The sequence below is a fragment of the Symsagittifera roscoffensis genome, chromosome 9 (assembly GCF_963678635.1).
Source record: "Symsagittifera roscoffensis chromosome 9, txSymRosc1.1, whole genome shotgun sequence".
Classification (NCBI taxonomy): domain Eukaryota; kingdom Metazoa; phylum Xenacoelomorpha; order Acoela; family Convolutidae; genus Symsagittifera; species Symsagittifera roscoffensis.
Window position 1 is genome coordinate 1,326,020 of NC_087070.1, and position 21,671 is coordinate 1,347,690.

The following is a 21,671-nucleotide window of genomic DNA, read 5'->3' on the forward strand; positions in this document are numbered from 1 at the left end:
AATTCAGACCAAAACCGAAACACAAACATTTTTTTATCAAATCAATATTGGTTAAACTAAAAGAAATTAGACGATGATCTAAGATAATCTAACTTGTTAAGTAGCAACTAAATCGACTTTAACAACATTGGAAATGATATAGATATAGATATGAGAATAAGAATGCCAAATTTCTCTAAACAGAATGAATTTCTGATGCGTCGATTTCTTTCAAGTCGTTTTCTTTCTGCAGCTGAACGAAGTCTTTGTTCATACTTGTGGCTTGCCCTCTATTGAGAAAAACGTCCTCTATATACAATACGGCATCGTGAACACTTGGGAAAAGATTCTCAAGTCCAATTTTATCCACAAATCCTTCTCGTTCAAACTTTTCCACTATTTCCAGTCCACACACTGATATTAGCAGCTCAATTTGACTAGCTTTGCAGTGTTGTAGCACCGTACTTAAAGCAATAATTCCGGAATGGTCTATGAAATTGAAGGGTTCCGCGTCCAAGACTACGAACTTCAGACCCGCAATAGTCGGTGATTTGCTATGATGATTTGAATCAATTGCAGAATAAGAAGGGGAGAGACACTCCTTGTGACGAAGTGCGATTTGCTTCTTCATAGATGACACGAATAGATCGGCGTTGGCAAAATAAAGGGACATATCGAAGCGAAAGATGAGGGTATCCGGAATCCTAAAAAAATCAATTGTTTCCAAAACAACATTAAAAATAGTGAGGAAACAGTGATGTTTTAAGCCAATTGCAGATACAGAACTGATAACATAAAAACAAGCGTGAACAAAAACTTCAATCATTGCCAAAAGCATCCGCTGAGAGCCATAACTTAAGGAACAGAAATTTCAGGTTGGAAAATTCTATTTAATTTTTTATGTTTATCTATTATCATTCACGAATTAGGATCTTTTAACAATCAGCTCCCCTTCTATTGCAAAGGAGAGTAACTAGGTAACTAGTGACAAGATACAAAGTTCTTATTTGCTTTATAGTGGTGGAAAACCAATAGTATGCATCATAGGGGAGATAATTAACAAGATCCAATGTTTACAAGAACAACCCGTTCCTGTACAATTATCACAGAATGTTCCGACCATTTTTGTGCGTGGTGCGATGAGATGATCTACGTGCAAGTCAATAAAGTTAGTATATTCAATAGTCATAGTAAATAGGCACATTGAACAACAAATTTTATCGGAGGATGACTAGAAAAACCAAAAATATTCTTAATTTTTTTTGAATTTTGTAATTTTTCTAGTGCTAAAAACCTTCATACACTTGTTTTACTAATGTAAAACTCAAATTTCAGGGTTCTAATGAAAGATTTTTTTTCGAGACTTAATAAAAATTGTTCGAATCACGACTGAAAGGGCTGATATAAAACTTGACCCAATCCGTGATTATTTGTGATGCCTGTTTTGAGATGAAAACAAAAAAAACACACCCGAAGACAAAGTTCCTCCCCATTTTCAATGGCCGGAACAAAAATCATAAATCAAAGAAAAGTATCATGAGTTTATTCCAAAATTATTGCAATACTTTTGAGATAAAAACTTTAGAATGCATAGTAGCAACAAACAGTCGACCCACTTTTGCATTTTTTCGTACTCGATTACATCTCTATAATAAACGTCAACGTCAGTTGGCTTTTTTGCTGTCTTGATTTCTATAAAACTGGCTGAGTTTAGTCTCGATTTTCTCTTTTGATTAATAAACGATGGAAATTCAGTGGCGACTTGCTTTCTATCACTGAAAAAACCACTAGAACAATTCAAATGAAAAGGCAAAAATTAATTCGCGCGTGCACATTTCAGCATTTCTTAAAACATCTACATTCGGTCTGAGTCAACCCGAAGGTACCAGAAGCAACCGGGTAACTCCAGTTACTATATTTACAATCAACATGATACTTTTATTGACCAAAGGCTGTCATTTTTCTTCAACATACAAGAAAAACACAGGCAAAGCTGCGCATCGTAAACACAAGCGAAAAATGGCAAAAAGTAGCTCTAAAAAAGACAAAAAGTAAATACAAAAACAAACCTTAAAAGAAAATTAACTTCCGAAAGGAAACAAGACTGCTTTTGAAGTTTCGAACTATAACGTCACGCTTTAAAGTTTCGAACTATAACTTTTAGACTGTTAATAAAATAAAAGTAAATAAATTTCGACAAAAAATATGTCATGTCAATCAACACATTTTAGTTTAAAAATTTTCAGAAGGATGCATATAAGTTTTTTTGTCAATAATAGCTTATTGAAAAGTCGAAATTTGACTGGAGAAAAACCATCCAAGCACAAGTATTCTGCCACTTTCTTTGTAAGTCGTACAACAATTACTGAAAGATATAACTTGACTAAACGAGCAAAGTTATTGGGACCAATTAGATTGCCTCAATCCACTTAAGATTTATTGTTTAGTGCTTTGAAAATGCATTGAACTGCCGCGCTTAAGCATTGACCATCAGCTATTAGGGGGGTTGAGAAATTAGACGATTAGCAAATTAGACGGAGGCACTTAAAAGGAAATAAGACTATTTTGCAAAACTACGATTGTGAGAAAATAGTCAATTGTGAGAGAGATTAAAATTGTTTGCAGACAAATTGCGGGCGAAAAACCAAATTGTTTGCAGACAACAGTCAAATTTCGGTGGCCAAAAAATGTCAATCATGCATAATTTATTCAATTCAAGACTCTCCTGTTAAATTTGGATTTGACATTTTATGCTCATTTTAACTAAATGTTTTGATAGGTATTGTCATTTTATGCTCTTTTTGTATTTGTGAAACTTGACTCTTAAGAAAAAATTTTGTTGGCCATTTCCTTTTCATAGCAGTGACGTCTAAAATGTCAGATCTGTAAAAAAAATTTCGTCTAAATTCGTTTTTGTAGCATCCATCTAAGTTCTTATCGTGTAATTTCCTAGGCCGCCCTATGAGGGTACAAAATTGGCTTAAATTAGTCTCAAGAAGCCAGCTTTCACACGCCATAAAAATTAACAAACAACGATTGCAGTTCAAATACCAGTTGACACTTGAGCTCAGGGCGTCACGCGTCAATATCTTCAAACGTGGGCCTAGGAAATTAGACGATAAGCAAATAAGACGGATGCTACAAAAACGAAATTAGACGAAATTTTTATTTTACAGATCTGGCATTGTAAACGTAACTGCTATGAAAAGGAAAGGGCCAACAACATTTTTTCTTAAGAGTCAAGTTTCACAAATAAAAAAAGAACATAAAATGTCAAATCCGAATATTCCAGGAGAGTTTTGAATTGAATAAATTATGCATGATTGACATGTTAAATTTTTGGCCACCGAAACTTAACTGTTGTCTGCAACAAATTTGATTTTTCTCACGCAATTTGTCTGCAAATTCAAACAATTTAAATCTCTCGTACTTTCGTCTATTTTCTCACAATTACAGGTTTGCAAAATCGTCTAATTAACTTTTAAAGGCCTCCGTCTTATTTGCTTATCTTCTAATTTCTCAACCCCCTTCAAAAGGGTACAAAAATTGTGCCTCAAAAATAACAAGTCGATTTAAGCGACTTGAGTTGGGAATTAAAATCTGCGACTTGCGTTGGGGAAAAACAGTCTGACCGTATACAAATTGTCTTGCAAGCTCTCTTGAAAAATGACCAGTATGTCGTATGTCCCTAATCACTTCATTTTCAACATAGGCGCTACGCGCAATACACCGAAGGCATAGAAACTGAAGCAAAAACGAAACAACTTGAACAACTAATAATTGAAGAATAACAGTTCTAGAACAAAAAATCGTACTAATACATGTATACACCAAAATTTTGCTATATCGAGAAAGAGCCTGAAATAACAGTTCTAGAACTAAAAATCGTACTAACACATGTATAGGTTAAATTTTTGATATATCAACGAAGATCATAAAATAACACTTCTAGAACTAAAAATCGTACTAACACATGTATACACCAAAATTTTACTATATTGACAAAGAGCCTGAAATAACAGTTCGTGAGCTAAAAATCGTACGAACACATGTATACACCAAAATTTTGCTATATTGGCAAAGATCATGAAATAACAGTTCGAGAGCTAAAAATCGTACTAACACATGTATACGTCAAATTTTTGCTATATTGACAAAGATCATGGAATAACAGTTCTAGAGCTAAAAATCGTACTAACACATGTATACACCAAAATTTTGCTATATTGACAAAGATCATGGAATAACAGTTCGAGAACTAAAAATGGTACTAACACATGTATACAATAAAATTTTGATATATTGACAAAGATCATGAAATAACAGTTCGAGAACTAAAAATCGTAATAACACATGTATACACTAAAATTTTGATATATTGACATAGATCATAAAATAACAGTTCGAGAACTAAAAATGGTACTAACACATGTATACGCTAAAATATTGCTATATTGACGAAGAGCCTGAAATAACAATTCTAGAGCTAAAATCGTACTAACACATGTATACACCAATATTTTGCTATATCGACAAAGAGCCTGAAATAACAGTTCGTGAGCTAAAAATCGTACGAACACATGTATACACCAAAATTTTGCTATATTGGCAAAGATCATGAAATAACAGTTCTAGAGCTAAAAATCGTACTAACACATGTATACACCAAAATTTTGCTATATTGACAAAGATCATGGAATAACAGTTCGAGAACTACAAATGGTACTAACACATGTATACAATAAAATTTTGATATATTGACAAAGATCATGAAATAACAGTTCGAGAACTAAAAATCGTAATAACACATGTATACACTAAAATTTTGATATATTGACATAGATCATAAAATAACAGTTCGAGAACTAAAAATGGTACTAACACATGTATACGCTAAAATATTGCTATATTGACGAAGAGCCTGAAATAACAATTCTAGAGCTAAAATCGTACTAACACATGTATACACCAATATTTTGCTATATCGACAAAGAGCCTGAATAAACGTTGTAGAACTAAAAATCTTACTAACACATATATACACCAAAATTTTGCTATATTGACAAAGAGCCTAAAATATTGACAAAGGACCTGAAATAACAATCGTAGAACTAAATGTCGTACTTACGCATTGTAGATCAATTTCTATAGCTATAATAAAATACAAAAGATTGTGTTTGTATGTGTAGCAAAACGCCTCCTGTTTTACACCTAATACAAGTATACACAGACCAGTTAATTGAAACTACAGTGTACCTATTACAAGTATACACAGATCAGTTAAACTAAAGAAACTGTGTACCTAATACAAGTATACACGATCAGTTGATTGAAACTACAGTGTACCTAATACAAGTATACACAGCAGTTGAAATAGAAAAACTGTGTACCTAATACAAGTATACACAGACCAGTTGATTGAAACTACAGTGTACCTAATACAAGTATACACAGCAGTTGAAAAAAAACTGTGTACCTAATACAAGTATACACAGACCAGTTGATTGAAACTACAGTGTACCTAATACAAGTATACACAGCAGTTGAAATAGAAAAACTGTGTACCTAATACAAGTATACACAGATCAGTTGATTGAAACTACAGTGTACCTAATACAAGTATACACAGCAGTTGAAAAAAAACTGTGTACCTAATACAAGTATACACAGACCAGTTGATTGATGAATAAAAATAAACAAAAATAAATATGTACATACATAAATTATAAATAAATATAAGCAAACTAAACATAATTAAATAAATAGAAGAACAGATAATTAAATAAATAAAGATGAACAAATAAAGAAACAAACATACGCAATCACGTGACATAGCGCGATATAGTCCAGCCCACATGATAATTGATAACTGTGGACGTTATTTGTCGACACTTGACAACAGACAACATTAAAAAAAAAACCCCCGTTACACGATACCATAACACCTTGACTAAAGTCTTCGGTGTAATCATATACTAATAAGGGTTGATAAGTTGCGTTGGTAAATTTCGCGTTGGAGAAGGGTCGATTGACAAAAATACACTAGGATTTAAATCAGAATTGAGTATCTCGTATCATATTAACCTCGCTCGTATCAACAAATAGAAAACGATCATCCAAAAATACCCTAAAAACCAAGATCTACCATAATGAACTACCATAATGAACTAACACGATGAATATTGAAACTTGTGATAAATTCCCCGCGAATGTTATAAAGATGCCAATTTTAGATTATAATCTTACTTTCTCATTGTCTCGTATGAATTGATTTCTCTGTACTTGTCTGTATCTACCACTTGAACCATCTGGTAGTACTTGGGTTTCTGGGATCTCCACAGGATGGAGACGAGGGAGATAACAATACCCGCCAGAAGTCCCAGAGTGATGTTGAGTCCAATTGTTAACAGGGCAGTCAAAGTCCAGCAAATGAAGTCATGCTTGTCACAGCGGAACAAGGTCTGAAACAAAGATACTCAAACTAAACAATACACTAAAAATGTATGTGTAAAATAAAATATAGGCCGGGTTCAGTTCTGATTTGCTCCATAGAACTTTGATCGAGCCCTTGAGGCGTTCAGCTCTCCTTTTCCCTCTTTCCAAAAAGGTCAAAATTTTCATGAAACTGAGACTGTTTGTGTTAGGGGTTTGAAAATAAGGGTCTGGTGTTGAAAAATCAGAGTGAACTAAAAACCACGTTCTGTGACGGATTGAGTTGCTCAAGATCACAGATTTTGCCATTAAGTTTGACATTTACTATATTTACATATATACGTAATTGCACATCGACGACTTCATTTAGTAGACTAACCGGCAGCTGCAGTGCTTGTTTGAAGAAAGAGCGAAGAGCGACTATGATTATGGCTCCCAGAACTGAGTAAGGCAGAGAGTAGACTAGGGGACCAGCGAATAGCATTACCAGGAGCATCAATACACTGGAACACAAGAAAGTGCTCAGATGAGCAGAGCCAAAAATGGGCTCTTTTCAAATCCTCTTTCATAGTTTTATTATGGCTAAATTCACGGTGCAAATTATGAAGAACAAACAAGTTCACAGAAGCTTTGTTCACCATGCAAAGATTCATTGCATTTTTACAACGCTAAAATAATTTTTCAAAATTTAAATTCAAATGTGAGATGAAAAAGAGGTAGATAACAAAATCCAAAGAAGAAGGAAAAATACAAGGTCTTGAGATCAGAATTTTTTTGACCGACGTGTAACATTGACACATATTCCGAACCCTAACCCTAACCCTAAAACACCCCCCCCCCCACACACACACACACGGCACGGAAATTCCCTAGATCTCAAGAGGCTGGAACTCACAACAGTCCAAAAACTGAAAACAATTATTGCGCTACCGGACACTGATTTATAGATACCTAGTAATAAGGCTTGCCAATTGAGTCTTGCCTCCCACCTCACTCTGCAAATTGCTTCTACTCGGAGACGCCGCACTGGGGTAACATCCGAAGAAAGACGCCACGATATCCACCAACCCCAATGCCACCAACTCCTGGCTATTATGCATCGTGTAGTTGTGTTTCTGGGCTAGTAGTTTGGCCAGTGCCAGAGATACTGCGAATGAGATGAGTGCTATTGGTATTGACTGTTGGATCACGGTTGAGATTATGTAGGTGTTGTTGACCATAGTAGAAATGCAGTCGACTGATGCACGTGGCAGACCGGTCGGCACGTCTCCGATTATCTAATTATAATCAACTGATCTCATCTCAATACAGAAAATAACCAAAAACATAACTGACAGAAAGTTGAAAAAACTTCAATGGGATCTAGAAAACTTATAAAAAACTTTCTCGACACAGATAACTTTTTTGCTTTTTAGAATCCATATCAAGGCCAAAAGGATTCTAAAAAGTCAGGAAAAAAACCGACCCGAATCCCAACGAAAAAAACATGGCCTTGAAGTTTTTTGAATTTAAAAATTGTTTGATAGGCATTTCAAGAAAATTAACCCAATTGCTAGAAATTGGATCAATTTTTAGGTAAAATTTTCTGCGAGGAACTTTCAAAACTAAAATTCCCTTTTGAAACTAGACTCAATCACATTTTTGCAACATTTTCCCTTTGCTTCATTCGATCACAGTATCCTATTATCTACACTAAATCAATCTAACGAATAATAAAGCAATGAAACACAGAATTCCTCTATGAAGAAACTAAACAAATCGCTATCAAATTTTGAAATAAGCAACACAACAAGATAAGTAACTTCTACAATTTCTTCCACAATTTAACGTGATAACATAATCGTGACGGAAATAAAAAATCAATTTAAAAAGTACGAACCTCTAGCTTAAAGTTGCTGTGCAAATGGGCAAATTTACAAATGGCAGTGGTTACAGCCACAATGATCAACTCCGAGGGTACGGGCACTCCCCTCAGTTTGGACTTGAACTTCTCGGCCAGGAAGAGGAAGAGGTAGAGAGTGAGTCCCGAGGACACTCCGATAGTCAGCGAGCACAGGTTAGTGTCACTTTTTGATGATATGATGTCTGAAACGACAGAGAAGAAGTGCTTAATGCTTGAGGCTAATACAACAAAACCATGCTGTTCTTAATCAGATCAACAACCTGGTTTCTCTTTTATCTTATCACAGCACCTAAATCTATGAATGCTGTCAACCAGATCATTTTTAGGTAGCCAGCCAGGAAACTACGCGTTCAGTTCATGTCAATTAAGCTTTCATGTATAAAAATGGCCGATGTTAATGAAACTGGGACATTTGCCGTGAGTTAGAAAAACCTTCCTATATTAAACGTTTTTCAAAAATATCAGGAGCAACTAAGATCCATGCATATTCTAACACACATTTAAATTCATTCCTTCAGATAATTTAAAAGTTTCGAATTTTAAAGAAAAAATTATAAGGCCTTAAAGCTCTCTGAAATTCCAGAACACTTCGTGATTGACTTTTCAAATTGATTTAACCGAATTTGAGAACTGGGAAATCTGAAAAGTAAAATCCACTTTAAAAACTAGAAGTCGATCACTTTTTTCGTGAACTTTAATTTCGCTGTTCGATAGTGGAGCTTGCCTTCATTTTAACAAAGGAAATGGAGAGATCTTAAAAACAAATCAGAAGTCAAACCGCCAAAAACAAAAATTGAGCGTGAACAAATTTTAAGACTTCCTGAAAAAAATCACTTTTCACTTTTTGAACAAATTTAGAGCGGAAAACGCTTTAGTTTTTACGAGAAACACTTTTTCTATTTCAAAGAAGTTTACATAAGGTTTTATACGGTCGGAGTTTCGAGCAAAAAATAAGGTCGGAGTTTCAAACCAAAAAATAATTTTGAACTTTCTTAGGTCGAAGAAATTGATAACAAATAAAATGACTATATCAAGTTTAAAGCTATTTACCTCTCCATGTAAACAATAGACATCCCGCATCCACGTACTTCGCTACTTTTATACCAAGAATCTTGATCACTTGTGACGTTGCCACGTGAAATGCCACGCCAAACGTGAATCCCTTCACTAAACTGACCGAAAAGTAACTTCCAACAAAGCCCAATCTGAGCAAACCGAGAATAAGTAGAAATTTGACTGGAGAAAAACCATCCAAGCACAAGTATTCTGCCACTTTCTTTGTAAGTCGTACAACAATTACTGAAAGATATAACTTGACTAAACGAGCAAAGTTATTGGGACCAATTAGATTGCCTCAATCCACTTAAGATTTATTGTTTAGTGCTTTGAAAATGCATTGAACTGCCGCGCTTAAGCATTGACCATCAGCTATTAGGGGGGTTGAGAAATTAGACGATTAGCAAATTAGACGGAGGCACTTAAAAGGAAATAAGACTATTTTGCAAAACTACGATTGTGAGAAAATAGTCAATTGTGAGAGAGATTAAAATTGTTTGCAGACAAATTGCGGGCGAAAAACCAAATTGTTTGCAGACAACAGTCAAATTTCGGTGGCCAAAAAATGTCAATCATGCATAATTTATTCAATTCAAGACTCTCCTGTTAAATTTGGATTTGACATTTTATGCTCATTTTAACTAAATGTTTTGATAGGTATTGTAATTTTATGCTCTTTTTGTATTTGTGAAACTTGAATCTTAAGAAAAAATTTTGTTGGCCATTTCCTTTTCATAGCAGTGACGTCTAAAATGTCAGATCTGTAAAAAAAATTTCGTCTAAATTCGTTTTTGTAGCATCCATCTAAGTTCTTATCGTGTAATTTCCTAGGCCGCCCTATGAGGGTACAAAATTGGCTTAAATTAGTCTCAAGAAGCCAGCTTTCACACGCCATAAAAATTAACAAACAACGATTGCAGTTCAAATACCAGTTGACACTTGAGCTCAGGGCGTCACGCGTCAATATCTTCAAACGTGGGCCTAGGAAATTAGACGATAAGCAAATAAGACGGATGCTACAAAAACGAAATTAGACGAAATTTTTATTTTACAGATCTGGCATTGTAAACGTAACTGCTATGAAAAGGAAAGGGCCAACAACATTTTTTCTTAAGAGTCAAGTTTCACAAACAAAAAAAGAACATAAAATGTCAAATCCGAATATTCCAGGAGAGTTTTGAATTGAATAAATTATGCATGATTGACATGTTAAATTTTTGGCCACCGAAACTTAACTGTTGTCTGCAACAAATTTGATTTTTCTCACGCAATTTGTCTGCAAATTCAAACAATTTAAATCTCTCGTACTTTCGTCTATTTTCTCACAATTACAGGTTTGCAAAATCGTCTAATTAACTTTTAAAGGCCTCCGTCTTATTTGCTTATCTTCTAATTTCTCAACCCCCTTCAAAAGGGTACAAAAATTGTGCCTCAAAAATAACAAGTCGATTTAAGCGACTTGAGTTGGGAATTAAAATCTGCGACTTGCGTTGGGGAAAAACAGTCTGACCGTATACAAATTGTCTTGCAAGCTCTCTTGAAAAATGACCAGTATGTCGTATGTCCCTAATCACTTCATTTTCAACATAGGCGCTACGCGCAATACACCGAAGGCATAGAAACTGAAGCAAAAACGAAACAACTTGAACAACTAATAATTGAAGAATAACAGTTCTAGAACAAAAAATCGTACTAATACATGTATACACCAAAATTTTGCTATATCGAGAAAGAGCCTGAAATAACAGTTCTAGAACTAAAAATCGTACTAACACATGTATAGGTTAAATTTTTGATATATCAACGAAGATCATAAAATAACACTTCTAGAACTAAAAATCGTACTAACACATGTATACACCAAAATTTTACTATATTGACAAAGAGCCTGAAATAACAGTTCGTGAGCTAAAAATCGTACGAACACATGTATACACCAAAATTTTGCTATATTGGCAAAGATCATGAAATAACAGTTCGAGAGCTAAAAATCGTACTAACACATGTATACGTCAAATTTTTGCTATATTGACAAAGATCATGGAATAACAGTTCTAGAGCTAAAAATCGTACTAACACATGTATACACCAAAATTTTGCTATATTGACAAAGATCATGGAATAACAGTTCGAGAACTAAAAATGGTACTAACACATGTATACAATAAAATTTTGATATATTGACAAAGATCATGAAATAACAGTTCGAGAACTAAAAATCGTAATAACACATGTATACACTAAAATTTTGATATATTGACATAGATCATAAAATAACAGTTCGAGAACTAAAAATGGTACTAACACATGTATACGCTAAAATATTGCTATATTGACGAAGAGCCTGAAATAACAATTCTAGAGCTAAAATCGTACTAACACATGTATACACCAATATTTTGCTATATCGACAAAGAGCCTGAAATAACAGTTCGTGAGCTAAAAATCGTACGAACACATGTATACACCAAAATTTTGCTATATTGGCAAAGATCATGAAATAACAGTTCTAGAGCTAAAAATCGTACTAACACATGTATACACCAAAATTTTGCTATATTGACAAAGATCATGGAATAACAGTTCGAGAACTAAAAATGGTACTAACACATGTATACAATAAAATTTTGATATATTGACAAAGATCATGAAATAACAGTTCGAGAACTAAAAATCGTAATAACACATGTATACACTAAAATTTTGATATATTGACATAGATCATAAAATAACAGTTCGAGAACTAAAAATGGTACTAACACATGTATACGCTAAAATATTGCTATATTGACGAAGAGCCTGAAATAAAAATTCTAGAGCTAAAATCGTACTAACACATGTATACACCAATATTTTGCTATATCGACAAAGAGCCTGAATAAACGTTGTAGAACTAAAAATCTTACTAACACATATATACACCAAAATTTTGCTATATTGACAAAGAGCCTGAAATATTGACAAAGGACCTGAAATAACAATCGTAGAACTAAATGTCGTACTTACGCATTGTAGATCAATTTCTATAGCTATAATAAAATACAAAAGATTGTGTTTGTATGTGTAGCAAAACGCCTCCTGTTTTACACCTAATACAAGTATACACAGACCAGTTAATTGAAACTACAGTGTACCTATTACAAGTATACACAGATCAGTTAAACTAAAGAAACTGTGTACCTAATACAAGTATACACGATCAGTTGATTGAAACTACAGTGTACCTAATACAAGTATACACAGCAGTTGAAATAGAAAAACTGTGTACCTAATACAAGTATACACAGACCAGTTGATTGAAACTACAGTGTACCTAATACAAGTATACACAGCAGTTGAAAAAAAACTGTGTACCTAATACAAGTATACACAGACCAGTTGATTGAAACTACAGTGTACCTAATACAAGTATACACAGCAGTTGAAATAGAAAAACTGTGTACCTAATACAAGTATACACAGATCAGTTGATTGAAACTACAGTGTACCTAATACAAGTATACACAGCAGTTGAAAAAAAACTGTGTACCTAATACAAGTATACACAGACCAGTTGATTGATGAATAAAAATAAACAAAAATAAATATGTACATACATAAATTATAAATAAATATAAGCAAACTAAACATAATTAAATAAATAGAAGAACAGATAATTAAATAAATAAAGATGAACAAATAAAGAAACAAACATACGCAATCACGTGACATAGCGCGATATAGTCCAGCCCACATGATAATTGATAACTGTGGACGTTATTTGTCGACACTTGACAACAGACAACATTAAAAAAAAAACCCCGTTACACGATACCATAACACCTTGACTAAAGTCTTCGGTGTAATCATATACTAATAAGGGTTGATAAGTTGCGTTGGTAAATTTCGCGTTGGAGAAGGGTCGATTGACAAAAATACACTAGGATTTAAATCAGAATTGAGTATCTCGTATCATATTAACCTCGCTCGTATCAACAAATAGAAAACGATCATCCAAAAATACCCTAAAAACCAAGATCTACCATAATGAACTACCATAATGAACTAACACGATGAATATTGAAACTTGTGATAAATTCCCCGCGAATGTTATAAAGATGCCAATTTTAGATTATAATCTTACTTTCTCATTGTCTCGTATGAATTGATTTCTCTGTACTTGTCTGTATCTACCACTTGAACCATCTGGTAGTACTTGGGTTTCTGGGATCTCCACAGGATGGAGACGAGGGAGATAACAATACCCGCCAGAAGTCCCAGAGTGATGTTGAGTCCAATTGTTAACAGGGCAGTCAAAGTCCAGCAAATGAAGTCATGCTTGTCACAGCGGAACAAGGTCTGAAACAAAGATACTCAAACTAAACAATACACTAAAAATGTATGTGTAAAATAAAATATAGGCCGGGTTCAGTTCTGATTTGCTCCATAGAACTTTGATCGAGCCCTTGAGGCGTTCAGCTCTCCTTTTCCCTCTTTCCAAAAAGGTCAAAATTTTCATGAAACTGAGACTGTTTGTGTTAGGGGTTTGAAAATAAGGGTCTGGTGTTGAAAAATCAGAGTGAACTAAAAACCACGTTCTGTGACGGATTGAGTTGCTCAAGATCACAGATTTTGCCATTAAGTTTGACATTTACTATATTTACATATATACGTAATTGCACATCGACGACTTCATTTAGTAGACTAACCGGCAGCTGCAGTGCTTGTTTGAAGAAAGAGCGAAGAGCGACTATGATTATGGCTCCCAGAACTGAGTAAGGCAGAGAGTAGACTAAGGGACCAGCGAATAGCATTACCAGGAGCATCAATACACTGGAACACAAGAAAGTGCTCAGATGAGCAGAGCCAAAAATGGGCTCTTTTCAAATCCTCTTTCATAGTTTTATTATGGCTAAATTCACGGTGCAAATTATGAAGAACAAACAAGTTCACAGAAGCTTTGTTCACCATGCAAAGATTCATTGCATTTTTACAACGCTAAAATAATTTTTCAAAATTTAAATTCAAATGTGAGATGAAAAAGAGGTAGATAACAAAATCCAAAGAAGAAGGAAAAATACAAGGTCTTGAGATCAGAATTTTTTTGACCGACGTGTAACATTGACACATATTCCGAACCCTAACCCTAACCCTAAAACACCCCCCCCCCCCCCCCCACACACACACACGGCACGGAAATTCCCTAGATCTCAAGAGGCTGGAACTCACAACAGTCCAAAAACTGAAAACAATTATTGCGCTACCGGAAACTGATTTATAGATACCTAGTAATAAGGCTTGCCAATTGAGTCTTGCCTCCCACCTCACTCTGCAAATTGCTTCTACTCGGAGACGCCGCACTGGGGTAACATCCGAAGAAAGACGCCACGATATCCACCAACCCCAATGCCACCAACTCCTGGCTATTATGCATCGTGTAGTTGTGTTTCTGGGCTAGTAGTTTGGCCAGTGCCAGAGATACTGCGAATGAGATGAGTGCTATTGGTATTGACTGTTGGATCACGGTTGAGATTATGTAGGTGTTGTTGACCATAGTAGAAATGCAGTCGACTGATGCACGTGGCAGACCGGTCGGCACGTCTCCGATTATCTAATTATAATCAACTGATCTCATCTCAATACAGAAAATAACCAAAAACATAACTGACAGAAAGTTGAAAAAACTTCAATGGGATCTAGAAAACTTATAAAAAACTTTCTCGACACAGATAACTTTTTTGCTTTTTAGAATCCATATCAAGGCCAAAAGGTCTTTAATATGATATCACACTTGACCTCCTGCGAGCTTTTCTATAACTAGTCAGGAAAAAAACCGACCCGAATCCCAACGAAAAAAACATGGCCTTGAAGTTTTTTGAATTTAAAAATTGTTTGATAGGCATTTCAAGAAAATTAACCCAATTGCTAGAAATTGGATCAATTTTTAGGTAAAATTTTCTGCGAGGAACTTTCAAAACTAAAATTCCCTTTTGAAACTAGACTCAATCACATTTTTGCAACATTTTCCCTTTGCTTCATTCGATCACAGTATCCTATTATCTACACTAAATCAATCTAACGAATAATAAAGCAATGAAACACAGAATTCCTCTATGAAGAAACTAAACAAATCGCTATCAAATTTTGAAATAAGCAACACAACAAGATAAGTAACTTCTACAATTTCTTCCACAATTTAACGTGATAACATAATCGTGACGGAAATAAAAAATCAATTTAAAAAGTACGAACCTCTAGCTTAAAGTTGCTGTGCAAATGGGCAAATTTACAAATGGTAGTGGTTACAGCCACAATGATCAACTCCGAGGGTACGGGCACTCCCCTCAGTTTGGACTTGAACTTCTCGGCCAGGAAGAGGAAGAGGTAGAGAGTGAGTCCCGAGGACACTCCGATAGTCAGCGAGCACAGGTTAGTGTCACTTATTGATGATATGATGTCTGAAACGACAGAGAAGAAGTGCTTAATGCTTGAGGCTAATACAACAAAACCATGCTGTTCTTAATCAGATCAACAACCTGGTTTCTCTTTTATCTTATCACAGCACCTAAATCTATGAATGCTGTCAACCAGATCATTTTTAGGTAGCCAGCCAGGAAACTACGCGTTCAGTTCATGTCAATTAAGCTTTCATGTATAAAAATGGCCGATGTTAATGAAACTGGGACATTTGCCGTGAGTTAGAAAAACCTTCCTATATTAAACGTTTTTCAAAAATATCAGGAGCAACTAAGATCCATGCATATTCTAACACACATTTAAAATCATTCCTTCAGATAATTTAAAAGTTTCGAATTTTAAAGAAAAAATTATAAGGCCTTAAAGCTCTCTGAAATTCCAGAACACTTCGTGATTGACTTTTCAAATTGATTTAACCGAATTTGAGAACTGGGAAATCTGAAAAGTAAAATCCACTTTAAAAACTAGAAGTCGATCACTTTTTTCGTGAACTTTAATTTCGCTGTTCGATAGTGGAGCTTGCCTTCATTTTAACAAAGGAAATGGAGAGATCTTAAAAACAAATCAGAAGTCAAACCGCGAAAAACAAAAATTGAGCGTGAACAAATTTTAAGACTTCCTGAAAAAAATCACTTTTCACTTTTTGAACAAATTTAGAGCGGAAAACGCTTTAATTTTTACGAGAAACACTTTTTCTATTTCAAAGAAGTTTACATAAGGTTTTATACGGTCGGAGTTTCGAGCAAAAAATAAGGTCGGAGTTTCAAACCAAAAAATAATTTTGAACTTTTTTAGGTCGAAGAAATTGATAACAAATAAAATGACTATATCAAGTTTAAAGCTATTTACCTCTCCATGTAAACAATAGACATCCCGCATCCACGTACTTCGCTACTTTTATACCAAGAATCTTGATCACTTGTGACGTTGCCACGTGAAATGCCACGCCAAACGTGAATCCCTTCACTAAACTGACCGAAAAGTAACTTCCAACAAAGCCCAATCTGAGCAAACCGAGAATAAGTAGAAATATGCCTGAGCACATGCATATTGACGCGGCTATTGCTATTAGTACAGCTTCATCTGCTTTTTGTTGATCAGCTGCTGACAAGATTGACGACGCGGTGGTGTTTGATAAAGTTGCCTCGTTTGGATTGTTATTGTTGGATTTGTGATCGTCTATGATATGTTTGATCGCCTAAAATTGCAGCAAAAATAACCTTAAAAGTGGAAGTTAAGCATTTTACAGTATAATGCTCAGGATTACAGCGCTGATTTAAATTACCCGGACAAAACAAAAAAAGAAACTTCGAAGCTATTTTTCTCAAATTGGATTACATTAGACAAAAAAGATCAGAACAAAAAGTCTAAGAATAAACCTGCTTCAAAAAACAGCCATCACACATTAGAAAAAGTTTCAGTTAACGCCAAGAAACAGAAAAAGATTAAAGTTCAACTAAAATGGTGCAATATAGTTTGACAGACGCGATACCACGTGAAATAAGCATTGCAAACTAGTGCACAGGAAAGGGAAAGAGAGCCACTAAGTCCAAAAAAATTGAAAAAACTACAACCGGAAAAACTTAAAATTATTGTCTGAATGACATTCAATTTGCGGAAAACGCACCCAAAAACACAATCGACGGCGTCTAATGAACATTCAAAAACGTTTTTTTTAGCGGCAACTGAGCCAACAAAGGCAGGATAAATTCCCGTAGAACAAAACAAAGTTGTTGTCATGAAAAACTTTGAACTATAAATTTTATTCAAATGTTCCCTTTTATAATAATATTGGAGGCTACAAAAAACTGTCGTTCCTTCAATGGTACCATAGAATATGCTATATGCAGATGACCTTGTGATATACGCTGAAATGGAATCTCAGTCTATTGAGAAGTTCAATACTTGGAACAAGGCTTTGCAAAAACGCAGTTCAAAAATCAACGTGGATAAGACGAAGCATTTGATTTTAGGCCAAAAGTCTACTCCTCAAAATATTAGAAAATTTTCATGCGCTTGTTGTTTGAAGGAAGTCGGCCTCAATTCATCAAGCCGCAATTCTTGTAATCAATGGGTGCATAAAAATGCAGTAGCCTGAGGAAAATACCTAAACATAAAACTAATTATGTTTGTCCAAGATGCAATAATCCTTCCAATTATCACTCAAATGAGAAAGCTAGCTCTCTTAGGAATGCTGATATGAAAACTCTGCGTAGGATTTCCAGAGTCATTTAAGAAGACAGAGTTACAAACGAAGCAGTTATTAAAATGACAGGCCTTGTTGCTCTGGACAAGCTACAAGTGCGGTCGCGACGTTGATATGGCCATGTTCACCGAATAAAAAATGACCATGCGCTAAGACCAATAGACGATGTTTCAGTCCCAGGGAAAAGACCAGCAGGAAGGTCTAAAAACGCTGGATCGATTGTGTTAAACGAGACCTGAAAACTTAAAGCCTCAAAACTACAGACTGCCTTGATCGAATGGCATAGGAAAACGTGTTATCCTCCATTTAATAGCTTGCCCTCATCTGAACCATTGCTTACAAGCTTTCCGGATGCCCAACCCCGCCACAATGGGAAAACGGACAATACACGCATTATTAGTCAGTAGTAGTAGTCTAAGATGTTCCCTTTGAAACGACCCAAAATTAGGTAACTCAGCTGATAAATTTTCAGCCGATATCATTTAGACCACACCAAATTTTCAATTAAAAAAAAACAAAGGGAAAGACACGACTGGTGAAACTACAGTTACTAAGCAGACAAAACACACGCAAATAAAAAATATACCGCCAACTTTTTTGAAAAGGAGTATTTCCCGTTTGGAAAAAAACAGGTGGTCCCGGTCAGATTCGAACCTAAGACCTTTGTCATCGGCGTATTCGTTGCTTCCAGACCAAGTGCGCCAGAGACGCTAAGAAATTTGATTTCATTATGAGTCAAATACCATTTCATTAAGATACCAAATGATTCAAGTGATTCTGTTGAACAAGTTGCGAGCCGAAAGTCTATAATCCGATTTAATAACGCGTGCTAACCGCATGCGTAAAAAATTTAGAACCAAATTTTTTTCCTGAGAAAATTTCATTCTACTACATAAAACAGTAATATTTTATCTAAACATTTTGAAGCGTTTTTCGCAAACTTTGCTCATCAGTTGACCTTTTTACGTAACTTTTGATTGACTAAAAGGAGCCAAAATGAACCATATGTTGGTTAAAATGTTTACACCACTTCCGCAAAGTAATTTGCACTATATCAATTCTGGCAAATTTCTAAGACACAAGATAATTAGACAAAATGGATCGCCTATTGTCTACTGCTAAAACGATTTGAGAAAAACGCATTAAAATTTCCAACTCAATGAGTTCTGTACAAATACTTTAAATCAGCACTGTATTCCACAAACTCATAAACCACAATTTTTTGTCGTATTTAAATCAAAATGTGCAACTTTGGTCAAAATGTGAAGCTAAGGAACTTGTAACTAGCCTGAGTGGAGAATCCGACCATGATGCTGACAGGGGCGAATGTGGCCACTGAGATGTGTCTGGAAGTACCAAACAGGAAATAGATCAAAGGGGAGAAACAACCCATGTAAATGCCCACCACTGGCGGCATACTTGCCAGAGACGCATACGCCATACCTGCACAAATAGGGTTGTTTGTTAAGTTTTTCACAAAAAGCATTTAAAACGCGGTTTTTTACCCCATAATATTAATTTTTTTGATAATGTTTTTTTAATTCTTCTGTTTTTTATTTGGCTACCCAGGACAAGTTTTTGTTTGGCTGTATTGCTCTACTTTCTCACGACAGAAAAAAAAATAAAAAGACGGCCACCGATTTGGCCAAAAATATGGCATCACTATAGAATAATTTATCTTACCCTGAGGAATGTTAAATGCAGCAACAGTAAATCCAGCAATCACATCTCCCACCAGATAGGTCTTTTTGTAGGTTCTGAATAAACTGATCACAGAGAAGAATGTAAACAGAGAATCGATGGACACGTTGCAAAACTTAACCTTCTCTTTCTTGCGCGTTCGGCCGTAAATCTTGTCAAATTCTTCTAGGTTGCGAAAACTCATTTTAGAATCTGAAATAGATTTTTTCAACTCCATTTGCAATATCGAACCAGCAAATTTTAAAATCAAAGTCTCTTTAGTTTCTAATCTTTTACTCAAATACTTGTGTTTAAAGTTAAATAACTGAGTCTTTGAGAATTTCCAAAATTGGTAACTACAATTGTTCTGTTTTCTTTTGTCTATCAGATTATTTACCGGATCTTGAATATTTCGACAGATGACTGACTAATCATAGTGAATCTATACCTGCAATTTAACTTAAAACCGTCTATTTTTGTGGCCCAAGCCTATAGATTTGTTTGCCGATTAGTATAAGAAGTGAATCAAACGAGACTCTTTAGGAAGAAATTAAAGACAGAATTATTCATACATCATTTTTATGATCAACAGAAACTATGAAGCTAAAGTATGATCAACATCAAACTGATACTTACCTCTGAGTCCAAAAAGGGTGTTATGGAAATTCAATTGATGATGAAGGAAGTTTAGTGCGCCAGCGAAATCAGTTTGCTTGAGTTCAGCCTAACCATGGTTGCTCCCGTTTAATGTGATCGTTAAACACCCATTTGGTAAATATATAATCAAAAAGGTCAAGGACACAAGCCTGATGAAATATCAACAAGAAAATCAGCCGATATGAAAATGAACGACTCTGAACTTCAAATTACGATCTTTTCGAAAGAAAAAAAATCATTCAATAAGATATGGTCAATTAAAATCGATAATGCTTTCAAAATTTCAACAAAATCAATTTTTCTATCTTTATGTGAGACAAACGGAAAAAGGCTATACTTTGCTGATTTTCCTAGAAATAAAATGTGATTCCTATCGAGTGCGGAAAAAAATTGACTAGTTTATGACCATAGGTACATTGAGTTCAATCAATACTAACATTTAGCCTCTATACATAGAAAACTGACTGATACAATAGCCATAAGCATAACGACATAAGAGAATATATCGACATACGAGAGCCTATGTGAACATTCTTTACGATATATATGATATGATATGCACAAAGATGATGATATGCACAAAAAATGAGAAAAAAATGTTTGAAGATTGGATGGAGAGAACAGCATAAAAATCATCCTTAGTCCACGGTCTGCTGGGTTTATCAAATCAAACAATTATAAAAAGTAATCATTTTAATGTTGTTAATTGCAAATCCCGGCAAGTTTTGAGCAGTGAAATGAATAATACACGATCGATGCGAGTTTTTCAGAAGATAGACACCATTTCGGGCACTGTTTGGATTAATTTTTCGGAACAAGCATATACTTTTTTTCGGCACCCGCTTCACCTTAAATTAATGGTATATTTTAGCGCAGAAAGTTTTATATATCATTGAAACCAAAGATCTACTCGCGTAAATATTTAATCAATTGTGGAATAGCTCCTCGGCTGCAGATCAAAGCAAACCAATGGCGGTTTTTAACAAATTTTCTGCTATTTTTAGCTAACCTTAACTAATCAAATCTTTTAGTGGTTTGAAAGCAACTATTAACCTGAGTTTGGTTTATCGATGAACGCTAACTTTCGTAAAGCTGGTTGAGATTAAAGAGACTTTAACAGTTGATACGCAGAGGTGAAAGTAATATTCACATCATTTGCGGAACAAAAAGATACCACAAGCTGCCAGTCTGTGACAAATTATAACAACTTCAGGGCCGTTCCAGTATAATTTGAATTTTAAATTTAGGATATGTGCCAGAGCAAGTAAGTTAATTGAGTTTAAGCCAATTGCTACACAGAGG

The 21,671-nt window shown here is 34.8% G+C and overlaps 1 protein-coding gene across 1 annotated transcript; it reads right to left on the reverse strand.

Annotated features, from left to right (window-relative positions):
- Positions 1-20,462, reverse strand: LOC134854371 (sulfate anion transporter 1-like). The gene is made up of 15 exons (XM_063870595.1): positions 20,349-20,462; positions 19,716-19,925; positions 19,321-19,475; positions 16,676-17,024; positions 15,602-15,807; positions 14,635-14,960; positions 14,059-14,182; positions 13,494-13,708; positions 12,467-12,504; positions 9,365-9,550; positions 8,291-8,496; positions 7,363-7,688; positions 6,791-6,914; positions 6,226-6,440; positions 1-683 (listed from the first exon to the last, which is right to left on the reverse strand). The coding sequence occupies exons 2-15, from the start codon at positions 19,915-19,917 to the stop codon at positions 176-178; spliced, it is 3,180 nt and encodes a 1,059-aa protein (XP_063726665.1). The 5' UTR covers positions 19,918-19,925; positions 20,349-20,462; the 3' UTR covers positions 1-175.
- Positions 20,463-21,671: the final 1,209 nt, after the last annotated feature.

Coding starts and splice junctions, on each gene's coding strand:
- LOC134854371 (XM_063870595.1), bottom strand. CDS start 19,917: ATGAGTTTTCGCAACCTAGAAGAATTTGACAAGATTTACGGCCGAACG. Junction 19,476..19,715: donor TGCATTTAACATTCCTCAGG/GTAAGATAAATT, acceptor CTATTTGTGCAG/GTATGGCGTATGCGTCTCTG. Junction 8,497..9,364: donor TCTATTGTTTACATGGAGAG/GTAAATAGCTTT, acceptor CTGTCGTTTCAG/ACATCATATCATCAAAAAGT.